Source organism: Stenella coeruleoalba, assembly GCF_951394435.1.
Source record: "Stenella coeruleoalba genome assembly, chromosome: 16".
Taxonomy (NCBI): domain Eukaryota; kingdom Metazoa; phylum Chordata; class Mammalia; order Artiodactyla; family Delphinidae; genus Stenella; species Stenella coeruleoalba.
Window position 1 is genome coordinate 30,398,980 of NC_137162.1, and position 20,649 is coordinate 30,419,628.

Here is a 20,649-nt window from a genome sequence, read left to right on the forward strand (position 1 = left end):
TTTAGTTGCAGCATGCGAGATCTTTAATTGCGGCATGCGAACTCTTAGTTTCGGCATGTGGGATCTAGTTTGCTGACCAGGGATTGAACCTGGCCCCCTGCATTGGGAGCATGGCGTCTTAGCCACTGGACCACCAGGGAAGTCCCTTTTTTTTTTTTTCAATTTGATACACAGATATATTTTTTTGTTGTTGTTGTACAGGTTTAGTGTTTGCCTCTTTTCCTTTTGGATTTAATTTTATTTTTTGAACCTCTGGTATATTTATATGGTTAAAAAGTCAAAACTACACAAAAAGGTATATTTAGAGAAATTTCAGTCCTTTCCCTAACCATTTTCATTGTTTTATGGTTTATTCTCTTAGTGTTTTCTTTGTGTTTCTTTTTGTAAAAACAAATTATTGTGTATATGTGTGTATATTTTTATTTCCTCTTCTTCCTTACACAAGTGCTTTATACACTGCTCTGTAACTTTTCTCACTCAACAGCAGATCCTGGAAATCACTCATATCAGTTCGTAAAGTGTTTCTTCCCTCCCTCCCTTCTCTCATTTTTAATAACTGCATAGTACTGTGTTGTATGGATGTTTATTTAACCATCCTCCTATTAATAGACATTTCGGTTGTGTCTAATATTTTGATTAATCTTATGCAAGTATGTTTTGTATTTCTGGAGTAATATCTTCAGGATAGATTTTCAGAAGTGAAATTTCTGGTTTAAAGGGTAAATGAAAATGTAATTTTTTTAGATGCTGCCAAATTCTCTTTCATAGTGGTTGCATTATTTACACTTCTACTAGGACTGTGTCAGGATGCTTATCACAGGATTCCAGGTAATATACCAATAAGCTAAATTCCTCCTTGTCTGTTGTTACTCCATAGTAATTCTAAATGGTATTTTCTATACAGTGATTCTAAAATGTGATTTAGGGACCACTTGAAATTTGTGAGGATTTGGGGGTAGTTTCTGTCAAATATAAACATTACTACAAATGTCTGTTGTGGCTTATTTGAAAAAATCATATATATACACACACATATGCCATATATGATTTTTAAAACTACAGTAGTGTCTTGTCACAGTTTTCCTGTTGGATTTGTTGAGCTATCTTTTTGGTGGCAAGAAAAAGGAAACTATGAAATAGGGTATTTTGAGGATCTTTTGTTTTTCCAGAGTAATCTGCCAGTCAGATCATTTTAAGAACCCCTGTCCTTATGACCTGAAAGAATTTTAGATTCTGCTAACCATTTGTTCTTGTTTTTCTTTTATATCCTGCCCAGGCTCCTGCTTATATTCGGGAATGTGCCAGATTGAACTATTTGGGTTCTAGAACGCAAGCATCAAAGGTAAGAATAGGAAATTGCTCTTAGCCCAAACAAGGAGAGAGCTAGTTAATATTAGTGGAGTTTTTTTTTTTTTTTTTTTTTTTTTTTTTGCGGTACGCGGGCCTCTCACTGTTGTGGCCTCTCCTGTTGTGGAGCACAGGCTCCGGACGTGCAGGCTCAGAGGCCATGGCTCATGGGCCTAGCTGCTCCGCGGCATGTGGGATCTTCCCGGATTGGGGCACTAACCCATGTCCCCTGCATCGGCAGGCGGACTGTCAACCACTGCGCCACCAGGGAAGCCCAAATTAGTGGAGTTTTAAAACAAAGTATGAAATCAAAGTAAAGACATAAGAAAATAAAATGTGTTATAGTTGAAAAAAACAGTCTGTAAATAGCAAATGTATTAAATATTTTTAGTTATGAAATTACAGTTTTATGTAATACATTCTTTCAAGTTTGGTGGTAAGGTAACACTCTGAAATGTCTAGAAGACTTGAGACCTTATGAGCTTTAGAAAGCAAATGTGTGATGCTTATTAACAAGATTACATGATTATTGAGTTTTAAAAGTGAGAAGTTTAAAAAAACGTCACAAGCACTTTTTGATGATTGCTTTTTTAGTCTGTCTTGATTAGAAACTTAAGCTGTCATCTTATGCTTTTTTTTCGGCTCCTGTTGGTTTCTACCTCTCATTCAGCAAATATTTGGTGTGACCAGGAAAACAGGATTTTATTTCAGCTAGTTTAACTGGAGTATGGTTTTTCTTAGAGAGTTGTTTTTGTTCCTCTACCACTGCTGTGTAGTTATCACATATTGTCATTTGAGCACCAGCCAAGAACCAGTGTACTTGGTCTCTAAGATGGGTCTGTCACGTTAGTATCTAGATGATTTTTTAGATGATTTTAAACTTATAGCTTAACTTCAATTTCTTCTTCAATGAAATGGGAGTAATATACTTTCACTGCTTAACTCATAGGATACCAATGAAAATTATGTGAGATTAAAGGATGCTCTGAAAACTGGCCTATTATATAAATATAATTTTTGGTAGCAATATTCTAAATGAATTTAGGTTTTCTGGGCAGGTCATGGAAGTGGGCTGTTGATATAGTCTATAATTGTAGGTTTCTCTTTATCTGATGATAGTGTTTAGATTTTTCTCGTTCCTACATGTAAGAGTATACCATGTTTCCCACATCTCCCCTTTTTTTGTTCCAGTGTGGTGGGAATCTGGAAACAAACCTGGCAGGATATATTAATTCACTTTTCTTTTAAATTTTCCATAGGATGATCTTGATCTGATAGCTTCGTGTCATACCAGCTCCTTCCAAGTGACAAGATCTCAGAAATGGAACCAGCGAGATTCCTGCCTTCATCAGGAGGAGACCCAGCAGCGTACGGGAGAGGCACTAAGAGAATTGTTCCAACATGTTCACAATATGCCAGAGTCGGCAAAGAAGAAACAGCTTATCAGACAGGTGCCGAAGGCAGGGAGACAGTGACGGGGCTTTAGGAATGTGATTTTTGCTTGTAGAATCACTAGGGAATATTATTAAGAATTTCATTTAATTTTTGTCTCTTACTGGTCCAAGCTTTGGTTTAGCCAAGAAAGCGAACTTGTCTATGGAACCTCAGTGGTGATCTCTGTACTATTGCCCCACTAGAGAAAGGGGTGGAGGCTCTTGGATTTCTAGAGTAAGCAGAAGGATCCAATGTGGTTAGTTTCTCTAATTTGGTCATGTATGACATTTATACCCTTCATATTTTCTTGGCAAAGAACTTAATCTTGCTGAATTTCAATTTTCTTGTTTGTAAAATGGTAATTGGAATGCCCATGTTTCATGGTTGTAAAGATTAGAAAGAATCTATGTAAAGTGGCTGCCATAGCAGAGAAAAAGTGGTAGTTCTTACTAGTGACATTGTTTGCAGTTAGAAAACACTAAATCAAGGGCCTAGTGTGATACTAGAAATAGGAATTCTAGTGGCTGAGTTTGTTTTTTTTGGAGCTATGGGAGCAAAATTAGGTCTCTCATTTGCTATCTTGAGACTCAAAGTATAGCTTGAGTAAATATTGATGACTTGGTTAGTTTCTTTCTCAGGAAAATTATATTGTCTCAGCCCCTCTTGAATTTTAGCTAAACAGGCAAAGTCAGCCTCTTTACTTCTTATTCGACTGGAAACTTCTTGAGGGATGTCTGTGTTTTTATTTATTTTTTTATATCTAACCTCAAGCATGGGGCCAGACAGAAACAAGTGCTTAGAAATGTTGAACTGAGCTGTTCTTAACAATTGACAAAGTCCTTTAAGAGAAATTTTCTGTCACTCTCTTTGTTTTGTTTTTTTAATATTTATTTATTTAGGCTGCACTGGGTCTTAGTTGCAGCATGTGGGCTTCTTAGTTGCGGCATGCATGTGGGATCTAGTTCCCCGACCAGGGATTGAACCTGGGCCCCCTGCATTGGGAGCACGGAGTCTTACCCACTGGACCACCAGGGAATTCCCTTTGTCACTCTCTTTAAAGTTATTTTGAGATCTAGCAAACTGTGCTATGACTGGAATTTTAGAGGGTGTTGGCCAAGTAGTATTACAGATTTAAAGCAGTGTAGTGATTTAATTCTTGGTAGAAACTAAGCCAGTAATTCAGGTAGGACAGGTGTAAATGACTTCCCTCATCAAGAACACTGAGGGTTAAAGATTATACAAAGGAAAAAACATTAGTTTTGCTCTTTTTAGAAAAATAGGAAATTATAGAGAAGGATTAAAAGAAAATAAATCACTCATCCTACCAGTGTTTACATATTGGGTATTTCTTTCAGTCTTTTTCCTGTGGATATATTGGGTTGGACAAAAAAGTTAGTTGGCCAACGCAATATTTTGGAATATGGAAAAATTTGTTTTTCCATACGGAAAAACCTGAACGAACTTTTTGGCCAAGGCACTATTTTGACGTAGTTATGATCATACCATATACTTTCTTTTATTTCTCCCTTTTTCATTAAACATTACAGCCTAAGCATTTTCTCATGCATGCTTACAAACTCCTCACATACATTTAAAATATTGCCATTTATTTTCGAAGAAACTATACTTTTACTGTTCTTGATGATTATACATAATTTATTCTCCATGATTATAAAAATAATGAGTACTCACTACAGAAACATTGAAACCTCCAGAAGAGTGTCAAGAAGAAATTAAAAATCACCTGTTATCATCCAGGATAACCACTGATAACATCTTGGAGTATTTCCTTCTTGTATTTCTTTCCATGAATATGTATTTCATATTTTTTTTGTTTATTGAGATCATAATACATATGCAGTTTTTAAAATATCCTACCCTTTTTTTTTTTGCGGTACGCGGGCCTCTCACTGCTGTGGCCTCTCCCGTTGCGGAGCACAGGCTCCGGACGCGCAGGCTCAGCGGCCATGGCTCACGGGCGCAGCCGCTCCGTGGCATGTGGGATCTTCCCGGACTGGGGCACAAACCCGTGTCTCCTGCATCGGCAGGCGGACTCTCAACCACTGCGCCACTAGGGAAGCCCTATCCTGCCCTTTTCATATAACATTATATCAGAGCATTTTCCATGTCATTAAAAGACTGTAAACATTTTTAATGGTTGCATATATTTTATTATATATAACCTGATATATATATACAGTTTGTCCTCTACTGGACATATTAGGGGAAATTAGGTCATTTTGGGGACTTCCCTGGTCGCACAGTGGTTAAGAATCCGCCTACCAATGCAGGGGACACGGGTTCAATCCCTGGTCTGGGAAGATTCCACATGCCGTGGAGCAACTAAGCCCGTGCACCACAACTACTGAAGTCCGCACACCTAGAGCCCGTGCTCTGCAACAAGAGAAGCCACTGCAATGAGAAGGCCGTGCGCTGCAGCGAAGACCCAACACAGCCAAAAATAAATAAATTAAAAAAAAAAGAAATTAGGTCATTTTTTAGTTTATACATATTTGTTCATAAGTATTCTCATTGCAGATTATTTTCTAGAAGTGGCATGACCAAAGGGTATGCGTTTTCTGGAGCTGTTACAGCTACTAGGTTTCTTTTAATATATAGGTCCATCCTTCTTTCCCCTCCTATTTTTCTCCTCCCTAAAAATTGCTGAAGTTTGTTTGAATAAACTTTTCAATTTGAAATAATTTAGGTTGGGAGAAAAATTGCAAAGAAAGTACAGAATTCCCACATATCCTTCACCTAGTTCCTCCTAATGCTAACGTTGTCAAAACTAATAAATTAACATTAGTACATTACTAGTAACATTACAGACTTTGTTTAGATTTTACCAGTTTTAACACTAATATCCTTTTTCTGTTCTAGGATCCAATACAGATAGCACATTGCATTTAAACACACATAAACCATCCTCTCTCTCTCTTTGCACTTTGTTTGTGAAAGAAACCAGATTCTTTGTCTCCCACAGTCTGGATTTTGCTGATTGCATCCCTGTGGCATTACTTAAGATGTTTCTTAGTCCTCTGTATTTGCTATAAACTGGTAGTTAGATCTAATTCTAGAAGCTTGATCTGATTCCAATTTGATTGTTTTGGGGTGTGTATTATTTTATTTAATTTAATTTACCTTCAGGCTAATTTAATACATTTTGACTTCTTCTTGGTGGCATAATTTTTGCCTTTGTGATTTGCTTGCCAACCTACTAATCCATGTATGTACAGATTCACTTATTCCTGGGCTTTTCTGGGTATTTCCACTTAGCTATTGATTGTCACAGAATGCTATCTCTTGATGGGAGACTACTAACAAAATGTTCTTTATGTTTTCTTCTAGTTTAATAAGCATTCTGAGACCCAAACACCAGGACGAGAACCTTCTACCCTCCGGGTGCAGAAGAGGGCCCGTTCACGGTCCTTCAGTGGCCTTATTAAGGTAGGTACACTGTGCTGTCATTTTCAGCATTGATCGTGAGAAAATTTAACAGTCTGACTCTTCTTATGCATAAACAGTTTTATTCTGTTCTTTGGGATTCTATGAAGGCTTCACTTGTAAGGGGAAAAGAATAGAATTTGGAAAAGCTTTTATTTTTCAAAGCATTTTTCTGTGTTTCAAATCAGAGAAGGGGCTCTATGATTGGAGAAGTAAGGGATAAAGGAAATAAAGGTCCTTTTGTCTCTTCTGGGGCTGAGGACAGAGTCCTCATCCCTGAGTAGAGAATCTCTTTTGGTTCATGACCTGCTTTGTGCTACATACTTCATTGTGCAATTTGCTAAAGTTATGGAAAAGTGAGAAAGTTGACAGAGACTGGAAATGGGTTTTCTAATAGGCTAATGAGTTTTAGGTAACTCAGATTTTTGTGAGCTTAATATTTTGATCAGTTGTTTTGTTCTCTTCCTTTGTCTCAAATTCTTTAAAAATCTTGTTTTTAAAACAAATGCAATATGTACTTCTGTGGTGTTGCTACCATCGCTGTCTGTAGGTTCAATTTATTTGAGTCTTCATTGATGATCTGAACTTGTAGTTAAGGAATATTGCCAGCAGGTGGCAGTAGATAGCTGATTATGGGGTTCAAATTTCCAGGCATAAACAAAGGCAAGGTTCTAACTAGTTAACTTGGAGAGAGATTAGCACTGTTCTGTGTTCTACAGGTTTTCTTTTTAAAATTGTTTAACATTATTAAAATTTATAAATCCAGCAACATTAAGGAGATCTTTGCTTAAAAGTTGTGCTCTTAAAAAAAATACCTTGTAATATATATATGTGTATATATATATATATATATATATATGTATATATATGTGTGTGTGTGTGTGTATTTTTTAAACTGTAGTTGTTAGCAGTTGCAACTTCATCTTACCCTAATTTTGGTTGTAGTTATTATCATTAATAGCAGTTTAGAATTCACTCAATCCTATCCACTGGGGCCAGTAGCCTTGGGACATTAGGTTTGCTTGACATCAAACAGAGTGAAAAGGCAACTCACAGAATGAGAGGAAATATTTACAGAATATATATCTTATGAGCGGTTAATATCCAGAATATAAAAAGAACTCTTACAACAACAGCAAAGAAAATCAATCCATATTAAAAAATGCGCAGGGCCTTTTTCAGCCATCTTGGACCCTGTGGAGGCCTGCTGGGAACAGGACTTCTAAAATGACAAATATGTCTGGAAGGCTGTGGTCCAAGGCCATTTTTGCTGGCTATAGCGGGATCTATGGAACCAGAGGGAGCACACAGCTCTTCTGAAAATGGAAGGTGTATATGCTCGAGATGAAACTGAATTCTATCTAGTCAAGAGATGTGCTTACGTTTACAAAGCAAAGAACAACACAGTAACTCCTGGTGGAAAACCTAACAAAACCAGAGTAATCTGGGAAAAGATAACTCGTGCTCATGGAAACAGTGGCATGGTTTGTACCAAATTCCAAAGCAACCTTCCTGCTAAGGCCATTGGACACAGAATCCATGTGATGCTGTACCCTTCAAGGATTTAAACTTACTGAAAAGTAAATAAATAAAAGTGTGGATTAAAAAAAAAAATGTGCAGGGACTGCCCTGGTGGTCCAGTGGTTAAGACTCCACGCTTCCACTACAGGGGACATGGGTTTGATCTCTGGTCAGGGAACTGAGATCCCACATGCTGCACAGCATGGCCCAAAAGAAAAAAAAAAAAAGGCAAAGGATTTAAATAGGCATTTTTCTGAAGAAGATTAAAAAAACGCTCAATATCCCTTATCATTAAGGAACTGCAAATGAAAACCACAATGAGATAACAATTCACACTCACTAGGATGGCTATTATCAACAAAACAGAAAATAGCAAGGTAAGGATGTGGAGAAATTGGAACCCTTGTGTACTGTTGGTGGGAATGTTAAATGGTGCAACCACTATGGAAAACAGTATGGCAGTTCCTCAAAAACTAAAAATAGAACTACCATATAATCAAGCAATTCCAAGTAAGGATATGAACAGATATTTGTATACATGTTTTTAGTGGCATTATTTACAATCAAAAGGCAAAAGCCACTCAAGTGTTCGTTGATGGATGAATGGATAAACAAAATGTGGTATATATGAACAATGGAACAGTACTCAGCCTTAAAAAAGAAGAAAGTTCCGACACATGCTACAACATAGATTAAGCTTGAGAACATCATGCTAAGTGAAATAAGCCAGTCACAAAAGAACAAATATTGTATTATTCCACTTATATGAGGTACCTACAGTAGTCAAATCCATAGAAACAGAAAGTAGAATGGTGGTTGTCAGGGACTAAGGGTCTGGGGGGAATTGGGATTATTGTTTAATGGGTACAGAGTTTCTGTTTGGGAAGATGAAAAATTTCTGGGATGTGGTGATGGTTGCACAACAATATGACTGTACTTTACACTACTGAACTGTACACCTGAAAATGGTTAAAATGATAAATTTTATGTTATGTATATTTTACCATAATTAAAAAAAATTCCCTTTGCTAGAACCCCAAAAGTGCATTCACCTGCTTAGACGTGGCAAGTAAAATGAGCATCCTTGGTTCATTTTACTTGGAAGTCTGTCATTCCCTCTGACTTCCTGTCATAGAGATGATTGGTAACAAGAAAAGTTACAGTCCAATAAGTGTTTCTCTGTGTGTTAGTCAAACATGTTTCTTTAACTGAAGTTAGATGGGTATGGTTTTCTCTTCATAGTGAGCTCTTCTCCTGCAGTTGGTTCTAGAAGTGTTGCTAATTATTGCTTGAAATGTAAAAATATAGTATCCTTCTTGGCAGCTGCTCTCTTCAGAGCATTTAGAACTTTAGAGTTATAAAAGAGTTTATAATTGTATCAGGAGAAAACATTTTAGAAAAATAATTTTAAACACAATGTTAGCAAGTTTTATAGGACAGAAGGGTAAACTGTTTTCATTATAAATGAAGAGACTTTCAAGCTAATAATAGATGCAGGTTTCTGCTCGATAGCAAAGGAGTAATGAAATTTCTGTTAAAAAATTCACTGGAAGCTGAATTTTAGCTTTTATAGCTAGTCCTGTGGCTCCTGGTATCCCCAGTTCAGCTTACTCTGAGGTGATATCTGACTTGTGAAAGGAAGATGTACTGGTCTTATTTTTCTAGCACTTCTGTGTTTTAGCTGTTTGATTTCTATCCTGCTTTGATACTTTGTTTTTGGCTAGACTTTTTTTCCTCCAAAATTCGTCTCATGTAAATAATTTATTACAGAATATTCCTACTAATATTTATATTTTAAAGTTTAATGTTCTAGTTTTGATATGTTCCTTTTTTTGGAATTCAAATTTATTCTCTAAGGGGAAAAAAGAAAGATTTCTTCAAAGATGGTAGAATTGTCACTGTCAACTGATACAGTAGGTTACATTAGCTTTTAAGCTGTTCAGAGATGAAAGGGCTTTTAGTCTTGCTCTGAATATCAGTATAGTCATGTGACCCTTTTAAGAAGGCCCGTACCCTTTTATGGCTGTACTAGAAACTCTTAGAGAATTTCTCCAAATTTTCCAGTCCTGTGTGAGGAGGACATGACAGGGAAGCAGAATCTTTGAGTGGACCCAGTGTAAGTGTCTTTTAGTGGGGAGGGGGAGGAGGGGACTCTTAAAAGGTGCCAGAGACAATATGTCTTTAGGGAAAAAATTATACTGGTAGGTAACTGGTGTTTCTTTTATGGCCTCAGGAGCACTGTAATTGGCCTGTATTAGTTGGTTTAAATCAACTATAAAGTTGCTTTTAACATTTCAGCCCTTTAATTTGTTTAAAGAGGAATAGTGATCACCTAAAGAAAGGCAGTGATCTCAGGTTTTTTAGTAACATGCTTTGACCTCTCTTGTATAAGATGCCTGGGGGAATTTATCAAAGAGCTGAGATTTTTTTTAACCTAAGAAACTATAGTTTTGAAGACCAGTGTAATTATAATATAGATATTGTAGATGTTTATAAATCAAATATTTTCTCTTCCTAAATCAGCGGAAGGTCCTGGGAAATCAGATGATGTCAGAAAAGAAAAACAAGTACCCTACTCCAGAATCTGTAGCCATTGATGAATTGAAGAGAGCCAGCAAAGAAAATATAAATTTAGTAAGATACTATTCTTTGTACTTTCTCTTTGTATGTGTTCATTTATAGAAAGGAAGAAAATTAATATACTGTTGTCTGTTTTACTGTGTTTCTTTGGGCCATATTCAACTATGCCTTTTCCCCAGTCTTTTCATTTATGCTGACTTCTTTCTGTAGGTTTTCATTGATTCATTCAACAAACATTTTGAGTTCAAGGAAGATATAGCCAGTCATAGCAGAAATGACAAATGCAGTGAAATAGCTCCACACACAAAGTGCTGGAGGGAGCAGTTCTTACTGGGAGACTCCACAGGGTGGGTAACATTTGAGCCAGGCCTGCTCGGCACTGCAGTACGTGTGGAGTGGTCCTTCAGGTTATCCCAAGAATGGTTACTTCATTAAGCCAGAAATAAAACAGTTAAGATTAATGAGATCTAAATACGTTGGTAAAACTCTTCATATTGAAATTGAAAAAGTAAATAATTCCTCTGTTAGTAAAGTCTGTCTATAGAAATGACATTAGGACATTTAAGCCACTATAAAATTTTCTTGTCACAGTTATTTTCTGGCTCTCCAGCTGTCATGATGACACCAACAAGACTGAAATGGTCTGAGGGGAAGAAAGAGGGGAAAAAAGGTACTAATTGTACTTATTCTGTGTGTCTTATTAATGTAGTTCCTTTCTGTCTCTAGTCAGTAGCATATTTTGAATTCCCAGTGTGGTATGGTTGTAGTCAGAAGAGATGTAAAAATTATAAGGCTGGGTCCTGCCCTTGAGTTCATTTAGCAGATGGTTATTGAGCAACTACTCAGCACTGTCCCAGGTGCTGAGGGGCAGAGCTGTGAACACAGACCCACACGGTCCCTGCATTCTTGGACAGATGGGACACGTGAAAAATATCTTAAGAATACTTGTTAAGCAAATTAAAAGCAAGTGTAAACTAACTTGTGAAACCAAGTACAGGAGTGCTGAGAAGATGTTCAGTAAACATGGAATAGTTATGTTCCTTTTCTGCGCAGACTTTAGCTTTGTTCATTCAATAAAGCTTTCCAGATAAACAGCTCATGCTGAAGGACCCTGGAAATCATATCATACAATATGTTTTTGAGGATATTTAGGGTAAAAAGGATTATTTAGTGCTGGGACTGCTGATTGTCGGAGGCTCAGTTGGTGAAGTGCAGTGGCTGCTGTGCTTTCCTCTGAGGAAGCCATGTGGCTAACTGGAAAGGCCAGGGGATTTGTAGTTAGACCTAATTTGAGGCATCATTCCTCTGGCCTGGGAAAACCACTCATTCTCAGCCTACTTCTTCCTCTGCAAATGGGGATAATAGTTATATCTACTTCCCAGATTTCTTATGAGGCTCAATTGAAATTATGTTTTGGAAGCACATTGTGATTGTTAAAGCATTAACAAGTAGTAGTAATTGTTACTGAAGAAAACTGGGTGAGGCTTGGTCTTGTTTTATAAGGCTTGTGTTGCAGATGAAGCGATCTCTGGTCTGATATGCTCATTTTACCAGAGATATGAGCATAATTACTATTTGAGACATCAGCAATAGAAAGAGAACACAAGCCCAATCCTTATAGATAAATCTATATTCTTTTCTAGGAAGTTAGATTTCAGTGTGGTCTTCTTATTTATCCTTGAATGAATTATCTGAACTCTCTTTTCTTTCCTTGTTGCCTCTGGCTTCTAGGCTGGGCTGTCTGATTGAGGTAAGTTTGGCGTTTGGATTCTGTGTCTAAATATTTCTACCTGTATCTTCATAAGTCAAAACCAAGCATAAGTAATTTTTATTTTTGGCTGCGTTGGGTGTTCGTTGCAGTGCACAGGCTTCTCATTGCAGTGGCTTCTCTTGTTGCGGAGCACGGGCTTTAGGCACATGGGCTCAGTAGTTGTGGCGCACAGGCTTAGTTGCTCTGCGGCATGTGGGATCTTCCCGGACCAGGGCTCAAATCTGTGTCTCCTGCATTGGCAGGCGGATTCTTAACCACTGAACCACCAGGGAAGTCCCAGCATAAGTTATTTTTGAAGGATACATTGTATCAATTACACCTTTTCTTGCTTTCATTTTTGAAGATAATCAAGAAATGTCTTTCTATGTCGACAGCTCTACTTTTGGAAGAAAGAAATGCATTAAAAAAATAAGTCAGGACTTCCCTGGTGGTGCAGTGGTTGAGAATCCGCCTGCCAATGCAGGGAACACGGGTTTGAGCCCTGGTCTGGGAAGATCCCACATACCGCAGAGCAACTAAGACCGTGTGCCACAACTACTGAGCCTGTGTGCCACAACTACTGAGCCCGCGTGCCTAGAGCCCATGCTCTGCAACAAACCACCACAATGAGAAGCCTGCGCACTGCAACGAAGAGTAGCCGCTGCTTGCTTGCAACTAGAGAAAGCCCGCGCGCAGCAACAAAGACCCAACGCAGCCAAAAAAAAAGTCAGTTTAATATTTTACCAAGACGTTTTAGAGCAGGATTCTTCCTGTTAACTGTGGACTTCCTAAGGGCTCTAATAAAGTTCCTGGTATTGTTGATGGAATTTTATGTGTAGGTGCATATGTACATTTTTCTGGAGGAGAGATTATATAGTTTTTATAAGATTCTTAAAAATGTTAGTGATTCAGAAAAGTGGAGGCCCACAGATAATGAATGACCTCCCACTGGATTAAGCAGTGGCATTTTCACATTACCCTCTCCCTGCTCACTTCCTCTAACTAGGAACACCTGTGGCTGTCATGACTTCACACTATTCTCCTTCTCCTCCTTCCTCTTTAATTTTTTTCATCTCTGCAGTGCTTTACTATTGTCTGCCTCCCCCTCCACCTCTTCATGTTTTTCAGTGCTCTGTCTTAAATTCTCTGCTTGTTCCTGCTCTTGCTTGTCCCCCTCTTAGCAGTTTGGTCTCCTTCTGCAGCTCAGTTCTGTTCTCTGTTTGATATCTGCTCCCAAGCCTGCACCTCCAGATCTGAACTCTGTTCAGTCTCCAAGCCCCCAGATCCAAGTGCCTGCCATCTATTTGTTTTACATAAAGAATACAATCCAAGATTTTTTTGATGGTGATTTTATAAAAAGAGCAAGTATTTTTAAAAAAAAAATATTTATTTTATTTATTTATTTTTGGCTGTGTTGGGTCTTCCTTGCTGTGCACAGGCTTTCTTTAATTGCGGCGAGCGGGGGCTACTCTTCGTTGTGGTGCGTGGGCTTCTCATTGTGGTGGCTTCTCTTGTTGCAGAGCATGGGCTCTAGGCACGTAGGCTTCAGTAGTTGCAGTACGTGGGCTCAGTAGTTGTGGGTCACGGGCTCTAGAGCGCAGGCTCAGTAGTTGTGGTGCACGGGCTTAGTTGCTCCGCGGCATGTGGGATCTTCCTGGACCAGGGCTCGAACCCGTGTCCCCTGCATTGGCAGGCGGATTCTCAACCACTGCGCCACCAGGAAAGCCCAGGAACAAGTATTTTTTGAAGAAGATAATGCAATTTTATTATCATCAATAGTGTACTCCCAAAGACATTTATTTCGCATGGGGTTTCTCAACTGGCACTATCGACATTTTAGGTCAGATAATTCTTTGTTGTGGGGAGCTGTCCTGTGCATTGTATGATATTTAGCATCCCTGGTCTCTACCCACTAGATGCCAGTAGCACCCTTCCCCCAATTGTGACAACCAAAAATGCCTCCAGACATTTCCAAATGTCCCCTTCATGGGAGGGGGCAAAATCACTCCCTGATGAGAACTGCTGATTCAGCACCTACTTATTAATGGGCATTATTTTCAGCAGTCAGAATCTTACCCATTGTTCAAAGCCCAGCCTAAACCCTACCTCGTCTTCAAAACCTTCTTTGGCTAACCCAGACAGATATAGCTTTTCCTTTGAACTCTTATTGACATTACTAAAATGTTGACATTTAATGTGATTTATCATAGATATTTGCTTCACATGTATTGTCTTATCGCTGTAGCTAGTTTCTCTTCTGGAAGACAAAGGCCAGACTTAATATATTCGTGGCCCCCGTCTTCTTCTCTTCCCCCCAGTAATGACTGCCTTGCATCTAGTAGGCATTTAGTAAACATTCGCTGGTGAGAGGTGTAGTGGTGGTAAGAACATGAGCTTTGCATTCAGTTAAGCTTGGATTCAGTTCCTAGCCTTTTTTTTTAATTAAAAAAATTTTTTTTTAATTAATTAATTTATTTGTTTTTATTTTTGGCTGTGTTGGGTCTTCGTTGCTGTGCGCGGGCTTTCTCTAGTGGTGAGCCAGGGCTATTCTTCATTGCGGTGCACGGGCTTCTCATCATAGTGGCTTCTCTTGTTGCAGAGCACGGGCTCTAGGCCCGCGGGCTTCAGTACTTGTGGCACGTGGGCTCAGTAGTTGTGGCTTGTGGGCTCTAGAGCGCAGGCTTAGTAGTTGTGGTGCACAGGCTTAGTTGCTCTGCGGTATGTGGGATCTTACCGGACCACGGCTCGAACCCGTGTCCCCTGCACTGGCAGGCGGATTCTTAACCTCAGTTCCCAGCCTTAATAGCTGTATATCTTAGGGCAAGTTTATTTGTGTAGGCTTCACATTCTTCACCTGTAAAATAGCAAGAGCATTACCTCATGCACAGGTTGTTGTGAGGGTAAATGAGGCAATATACATAAAGAACTCAGAGCAACACCTAGCACAAAATATGCACTTAGTACAGGTAGCTGTTACTGCCATTAAGATGATTTAATGAACTGAGATTAGAGCAGGAGGACAAAGTGATGTGTACTTGGTAGAGAGTAAACAATTCTCCCTCAGTTTAGAAAATAATAAGTATAGATTTCTCTAGCTTTTGGGTGGAATGTTTGCAGAAATAAATATTTATAAATGTGTTTAATGCTCCTTTTTCTCTTTCAGCCTAGGATTCCTCTGAAGGATCCAGAGGTTTCCTGTTGTCCACCCAGAATTTTCTCTTTTGTGGGCCAGGTGCCATTACCACTCACAGAGAAGCTTGGACTTGCAGCTTGCTTGCTGCATGTTGAATTGTGAAAGCCAACTAATCCTGTGACTTGACTGACGCCTCTAGCCCCACTCAGTGGGTGACATCTACAGACTCTGCCTGCTGAACCAGTGCTAGCGACTCTCTCTCTCTCTTTAAAAAAAACGTTATGGGGAAACCACTAACCAGCCAAATCGGCGTAGACAGCACAGTAAATGAGTAGAACCAGGCAGACTCCTGTGCTCATTCCATGTATTTGTTTAGGCAGATTCTATTTTTAAAATATTTGAAATCTGTGCTCAATTGCCAGTGATTTTTTTAAAAAGTGCTATCAATCCTGGTGGATTGATGTTATTTTTAACTGATAGCTTGGGCTTTTCTCTATTTTGATAGTTTTGGGAGATGTTTTGGTTATTGTTTCTTGTTTATTTGTTGTTTGTGTATTTTAAAAGGTAAAAAATCAAAATGGGCTCTAAGCCAGATGTCTTTCCTCTCTTTTTCACCTTAAGCTTTGGGAAAGCTCTTTAACTTATGAGGCTTTACTCCTCAATACCTATTTTTGTCCAAAGAATTTATAGCTTTCCTGGAAATTCTTTTATTATTTCTTGGGCCTGAGATTGTAGGTATTTGGCCTGCAGTATCAAAAAAGGAGAATTCAGAATGATACAATATTTAAACAAATAATATTAAACTGTGGCCCTTCTTCCCTCCCTCCATTCTCTCTCCTTTCCTCTCTTCCCCTTTCCTCAGTGATGTCAAAATAGTTGTGTGGGGCTTCCCCGGTGGCGCAGTGGTTGAGAGTCCGCTTGCCGATGCAGGGGACGCGGGTTCGTGCCCCGGTCCAGGAAGATCCCACATGCCGCAGAGTGGCTGGGCCCGTGAGCCATGGCCGCTGAGCCTGCGCGTCCAGAGCCTGTGCTCTGCATTGGGAAAGGCCATGACAGTGAGAGGCCCGCGTACCGCAAAAAAAATAGTTGTGTGGTTGCTGAACTCCTTTCCTTCATTCAGTTTCCTCTCGCCTAAAACAGCTCTGGTGCCAGTGTGGTGCCAGTACTTCTGTGACAAATCACTGGGGCTCAAGGAATATCACCAACAGCTTACTTGAGACTTGCTGAAACTCCTGTATGTAGTGGAAGCTCTGGAGAGGGACTAGGATGGGGCTGGCTTTATGGCCAGGACAACTCTTGATGGGTGGGATTATATTGCATCCTTCTAAGGGATCAGGTGTGCAGGCTGGACCGTCTCCTGAGAGCCAGCTGGAGTCAGAGGGAGGAAGTGAGCATCAGTCTCCACAGGGCTGAGAGATTTAAAGTAGACAATGGTCTTATTTGGAAGCAGTTGTGGTTTATCACCCATGTTCAAGGGTGGCTGCTGGCCCACCCCTCTCCTTGTCAAGATGGGCATAGGGAGTAGTTTGGAGATGGGCTGGAGCTTTGACCGTGTTGGGATGTTCACATGTGTTTGAGGTGAGCAGTGGCATGGCTCTGATTTAGTGTGAGAACTCACTGCCCAGAGAGCAGCAGGGCAGGTGGGAATGTTAGTCTGTGCCTGCTCTGTTAGGTGTGTAACCTTTCTCACCCTGTGTGCCAGAACTGAGTCAGGCCTCAGTGGGGGGGCAGTTGCCCAGCAAACCATGACTTGCTGACCTATTTTTAAACAGTTGAAATGCTGTGTTGTTGCTGAAACAAAAGATGAGTCTGGGGAGCACAGTTTGGTTTTGCATCCGGATGTCAGTCCTGGCTTCCGTATTTTCTGTTTCTTCTGCTGCTGTAACAGCAGTAGTAGAGAAAAATGTAAAATTTGGCTGTCCAACTTGATAGATTGTGAACAATAGATGGTTAGGAGTATAAAACTGCTCAGAAGCCCCTTTCTCTAGAGCAGTTTTATATAATTCTTAAAAATACTTATTAGCAAGTTCATTTGTGTAGGGTTCTTCTTCTTTTTTTTTTGCGGTACGCGGGCCTCTCACTGTTGTGGCCTCTCCTGTTGCGGTGCACAGGCTCCGGACACGCAGGCTCAGCGGCCATGGCTCACGGGCCCAGCCGCTCTGTGGCATGTGGGATCTTCCCCGACCGGGGCACAAACCTGTGTCCCCTGCATCAGCAGGCGGACTCTCAACCACTGCGCCATCAGGGAAGCCCCTAGGCTAAAGTGTGTTCTCCCTTAACTTGATACTTGCTTTCTTTATTTGTCTAAGTGTCTCATTCCGTAGTGGTGTGGTCTGTTAAACATGGTCTGGCATAGGTGGAGAGAGCAGAGCAGTGACCTGATACCTCCTTGTCATTGAGTTTGTTCTGTGGTTCTGTTTAAGGGAGGTAGCTGAGATTTAGGAGACTTTCTTTGGTTGAATGCAACTGGTAATCCAGGTTCGTGTTCCAGGGCTGGGGTGGTGAGAGATGTCTGTCACATGCTTTTATATAGCTTGCCCGCTTGGGCAGTTTATTTGGGTATTTGGGTATGTGTGTTTCATTAAAGTATTTATTAAATATGATTTCCCTTGCTGTAAGGGTATGATAGGTCTTTTCCTTCTTTTTTCTTTTTTAACAGAAGCTGTGAACTAGTTGGAATCCAAATTTGAGAAATAAACAGAGTAACCTTCTGCCTTATAATATGTAACTATTTTAATCCTGCGGAATCTTTGCAAAAACAAAAACCCTTTAGCATTTGCTCCAGAAGGGTACTGTTGCCCTTCTGACTTGGTGGGCAGATATTTTTGAGCCAGTATTTAACAATTTTTAAAATCTGTAATATTTTAAAACTCTGTTTTCTATGTTTATTTTTTGTGTTGGAACAATCTCTTTGGAAATGCCTCTTGTTGCTTTTAAAATTTCATTTCTTTCTGGGGTCAGTTGCAATGGGTTTTGATGTGATACCACTGTGGGGCAGTGTATTTATGCCAGAGGGCTCAAGCATAAAAAATGCAGACCACTTCCTTGATTCACATCTGTACTGGGCGAGCTATACTGGTTGAATCAGTGAAAAACATGGGCACTGGAGTTTCTAACCTTTTACAATGGTTGACTTTTGCACTGGGACCAATGAATCTGGTTTGAAAGACTCCATTGCAGCAGTGAATAGAGGATTAGGTGATACTGATTGTACCTGAGTGCCAAAACATATTAAAGGAGGTGGTATCTGATCATAACTGAAACCGCAGTTGATCCTCCACAAGCTCGTTACCCTGAATGTCTTTCCAGAGTTAGGAATGACGAGGGGGTACCCTTGGGAAATGGAGTAGTATAGGGTTAACTGTTGACCACTGGGTGTTCCAGAGGTGGCTGTTTTGCTGGCTTGTAAGAAAGCCAGTGGTTCCAGAGTGTCAGAGCAGGGCCATTCTCTCCTCTGGAACAGCAGTGTTTCTGTTCAGCTTTTCTCACAGAAACCTGTGTTAGGATACGGTTTAAAACACTGCCTTCTAGGAGAACCTGTGGTCCCAGAGTGACTAGCTGTGTGGCCATGCATAACTGGGGAAGCCACCTTGGGAATGACTTCTCTGGACTTTGTCTGCTTCCTTCATACAGGGCCTCGCACAGATGCTTGAAACTGATGGCTCTCGTTCTGAAGTGTTTTCTAAGTAGAACTCCTTTCCCCAGGAGAGAGCCTCATCCCTGCCCTCCTGCATCTGGAAGCCTTGGTACTGAAGACAGGACCTTGATCCAAACTGGATACTAGCAATTGGCAGGATTGCTCTAGAATTTGGGGAAGATTTGGGTTTCTAAGATGCACAAGCTTTTCAGACCAGTAGTAATTAATCCAATCTAAAACTCACTATAGGAGAGCTGGCTTTCCTAGACAGGTAATGCTGAACTCCTTCCACAGGTGGAGAGTGGATGCGTGGGCTAGCAAGGAGGTGGAGTAAGTACTTAATAGCCTGAGTGCTTGGGTTACCATGGAAACTGGAGTGTGTGTGGCCACAGCAGGTGCTAAAGAGCCATTGAGCACTCCCCCGGACATGTTTGGGGACCAGCAGAACTGGTTGGGAAAAACACTCCTGCCCCAGGGTCCTTTCTTCATAGCAAGGATTGCCTTTTCGCTATCCCCAAGCTTGCTCAACAAGAGAAACAAGGTTTCTTAACTGTCTAACCATTTTTTATTTTTCATTCTTATTCAACTATATCATATATATATATTTATATATATATGTAACTGTAAAGAAACATATGCGTTGTTTTTCTTTTATATTCATGTAATATTCTGAAATTAAATTTCTTTTGTTTCATATCTATAGGCTTTGACTGGTCTCTTAATTCACATTTGACTGATGGATTATTATTATTTTTTAATAAAGTTATTTTATTTTATTTAGTTTTGGCTGCGTTCGGTCTTTGTTGCTGCGTGTGGGCTTTTCTAGCTGTGGCGAGCGGGGGCTACTCTACGTTGCAATGCGTGGGCATCTCATTGCGGTGGCTTCTCTTGTTGTGGAGCATGGGCTCTAGGTGCGCAGGCTTCAGTAGTTGTGGCTCGTGGGCTCTAGAACGCAGGCTCAGTAGTTGTGGCACACAGGCTTAGTTGTTCCGCGGCATGTGGGATCTTCCGGGACCAGGGCTCGAACCCGTGTCCCCTGCCTTGGCAGGCGGATTCTTAACCACTGAGCCACCAGGGAAGTCCTTGATGGATTATTTTAAAGAGAGGTTGCCTCTTAAAAAATTTTTTTTGAGTTTAATTGAGCTATTATGATAGAGGTTGCCTCTTGTTCTGAGGAATATGAAATCTAAGAAAAGTGCGTCTTTGGTTTGTTTTCCAGCTGGGTGGGTGGGTTCAGGGGGAGTAGGGCTTTTGGCTGATAGGAAATGGGATTGGAACCTCCGGGAATTTTGAGCTTCCTGATTTCCCTTGGCTGAGTCTAGAATGCTTTGCACAGATTTTAGTTTCACACATAATCTTTATTTCCTCGTTTAAAAATAAGGAGTGATATTTATAGTAACAGTAAAAACCAAGTGACATTTTCATCTAGGCCAGCAAGTTGTAGTGTTTAGACAACTCTGGTTGAAATGTTGTTTCTGCCACTTATGTATATGGGCTTGGGCATGTTCCCTCCTCTGTAAGGTGGGGATAACAATGTCGTCTCAATGATGCCATGCTCTCAGAGGTAAGGACTTAGCGTGAAAGGTTTTAATCTGGAGTCTGTGATTGTGCTTCAGGAATCTTTTGCTCCTGTAATTCTATGTAAAATTTTGTGTATGTTTGAATTTTTCTAAGGGAGAGATTTCAGAGCTTCCACAAGAATCCCAGAGGAGTCCTTGACCACTAAATACTGAGAACCACTAGCCTTACACAGTGCCTGGCAGATGGCAAGTATCCATTCAATGTTAATTCTTTCTCTCTCTG

At 40.1% G+C, this 20,649-nt stretch overlaps 1 protein-coding gene and 1 pseudogene across 3 annotated transcripts in view; both read left to right on the top strand.

Moving 5' to 3' along the window:
• Positions 1-19,593, top strand: part of ARHGAP19 (Rho GTPase activating protein 19) — a 58,081-nt gene extending 38,488 nt beyond the window's left edge. Inside the window, exons 7-14 of one of the 2 annotated variants that reach the window (XM_079899904.1) lie at positions 796-828; positions 1,277-1,342; positions 2,607-2,798; positions 6,130-6,228; positions 10,270-10,380; positions 10,918-10,996; positions 12,058-12,076; positions 15,240-19,593. In XM_079899904.1, the coding sequence (XP_079756030.1) occupies positions 796-828; positions 1,277-1,342; positions 2,607-2,798; positions 6,130-6,228; positions 10,270-10,380; positions 10,918-10,996; positions 12,058-12,071 (594 nt within the window). In that variant the 3' untranslated portion in view covers positions 12,072-12,076; positions 15,240-19,593. The remainder of the gene's footprint in view (positions 1-795; positions 829-1,276; positions 1,343-2,606; positions 2,799-6,129; positions 6,229-10,269; positions 10,381-10,917; positions 10,997-12,057; positions 12,077-15,239) is intronic. The other variant, XM_079899905.1, reaches the window with a different exon arrangement.
• On the top strand, positions 7,434-7,931 carry LOC307174992 (large ribosomal subunit protein eL33-like; annotated as a pseudogene). The gene has a single exon. The product of its transcript is annotated as a large ribosomal subunit protein eL33-like (transcript).
• Positions 19,594-20,649: the final 1,056 nt, after the last annotated feature.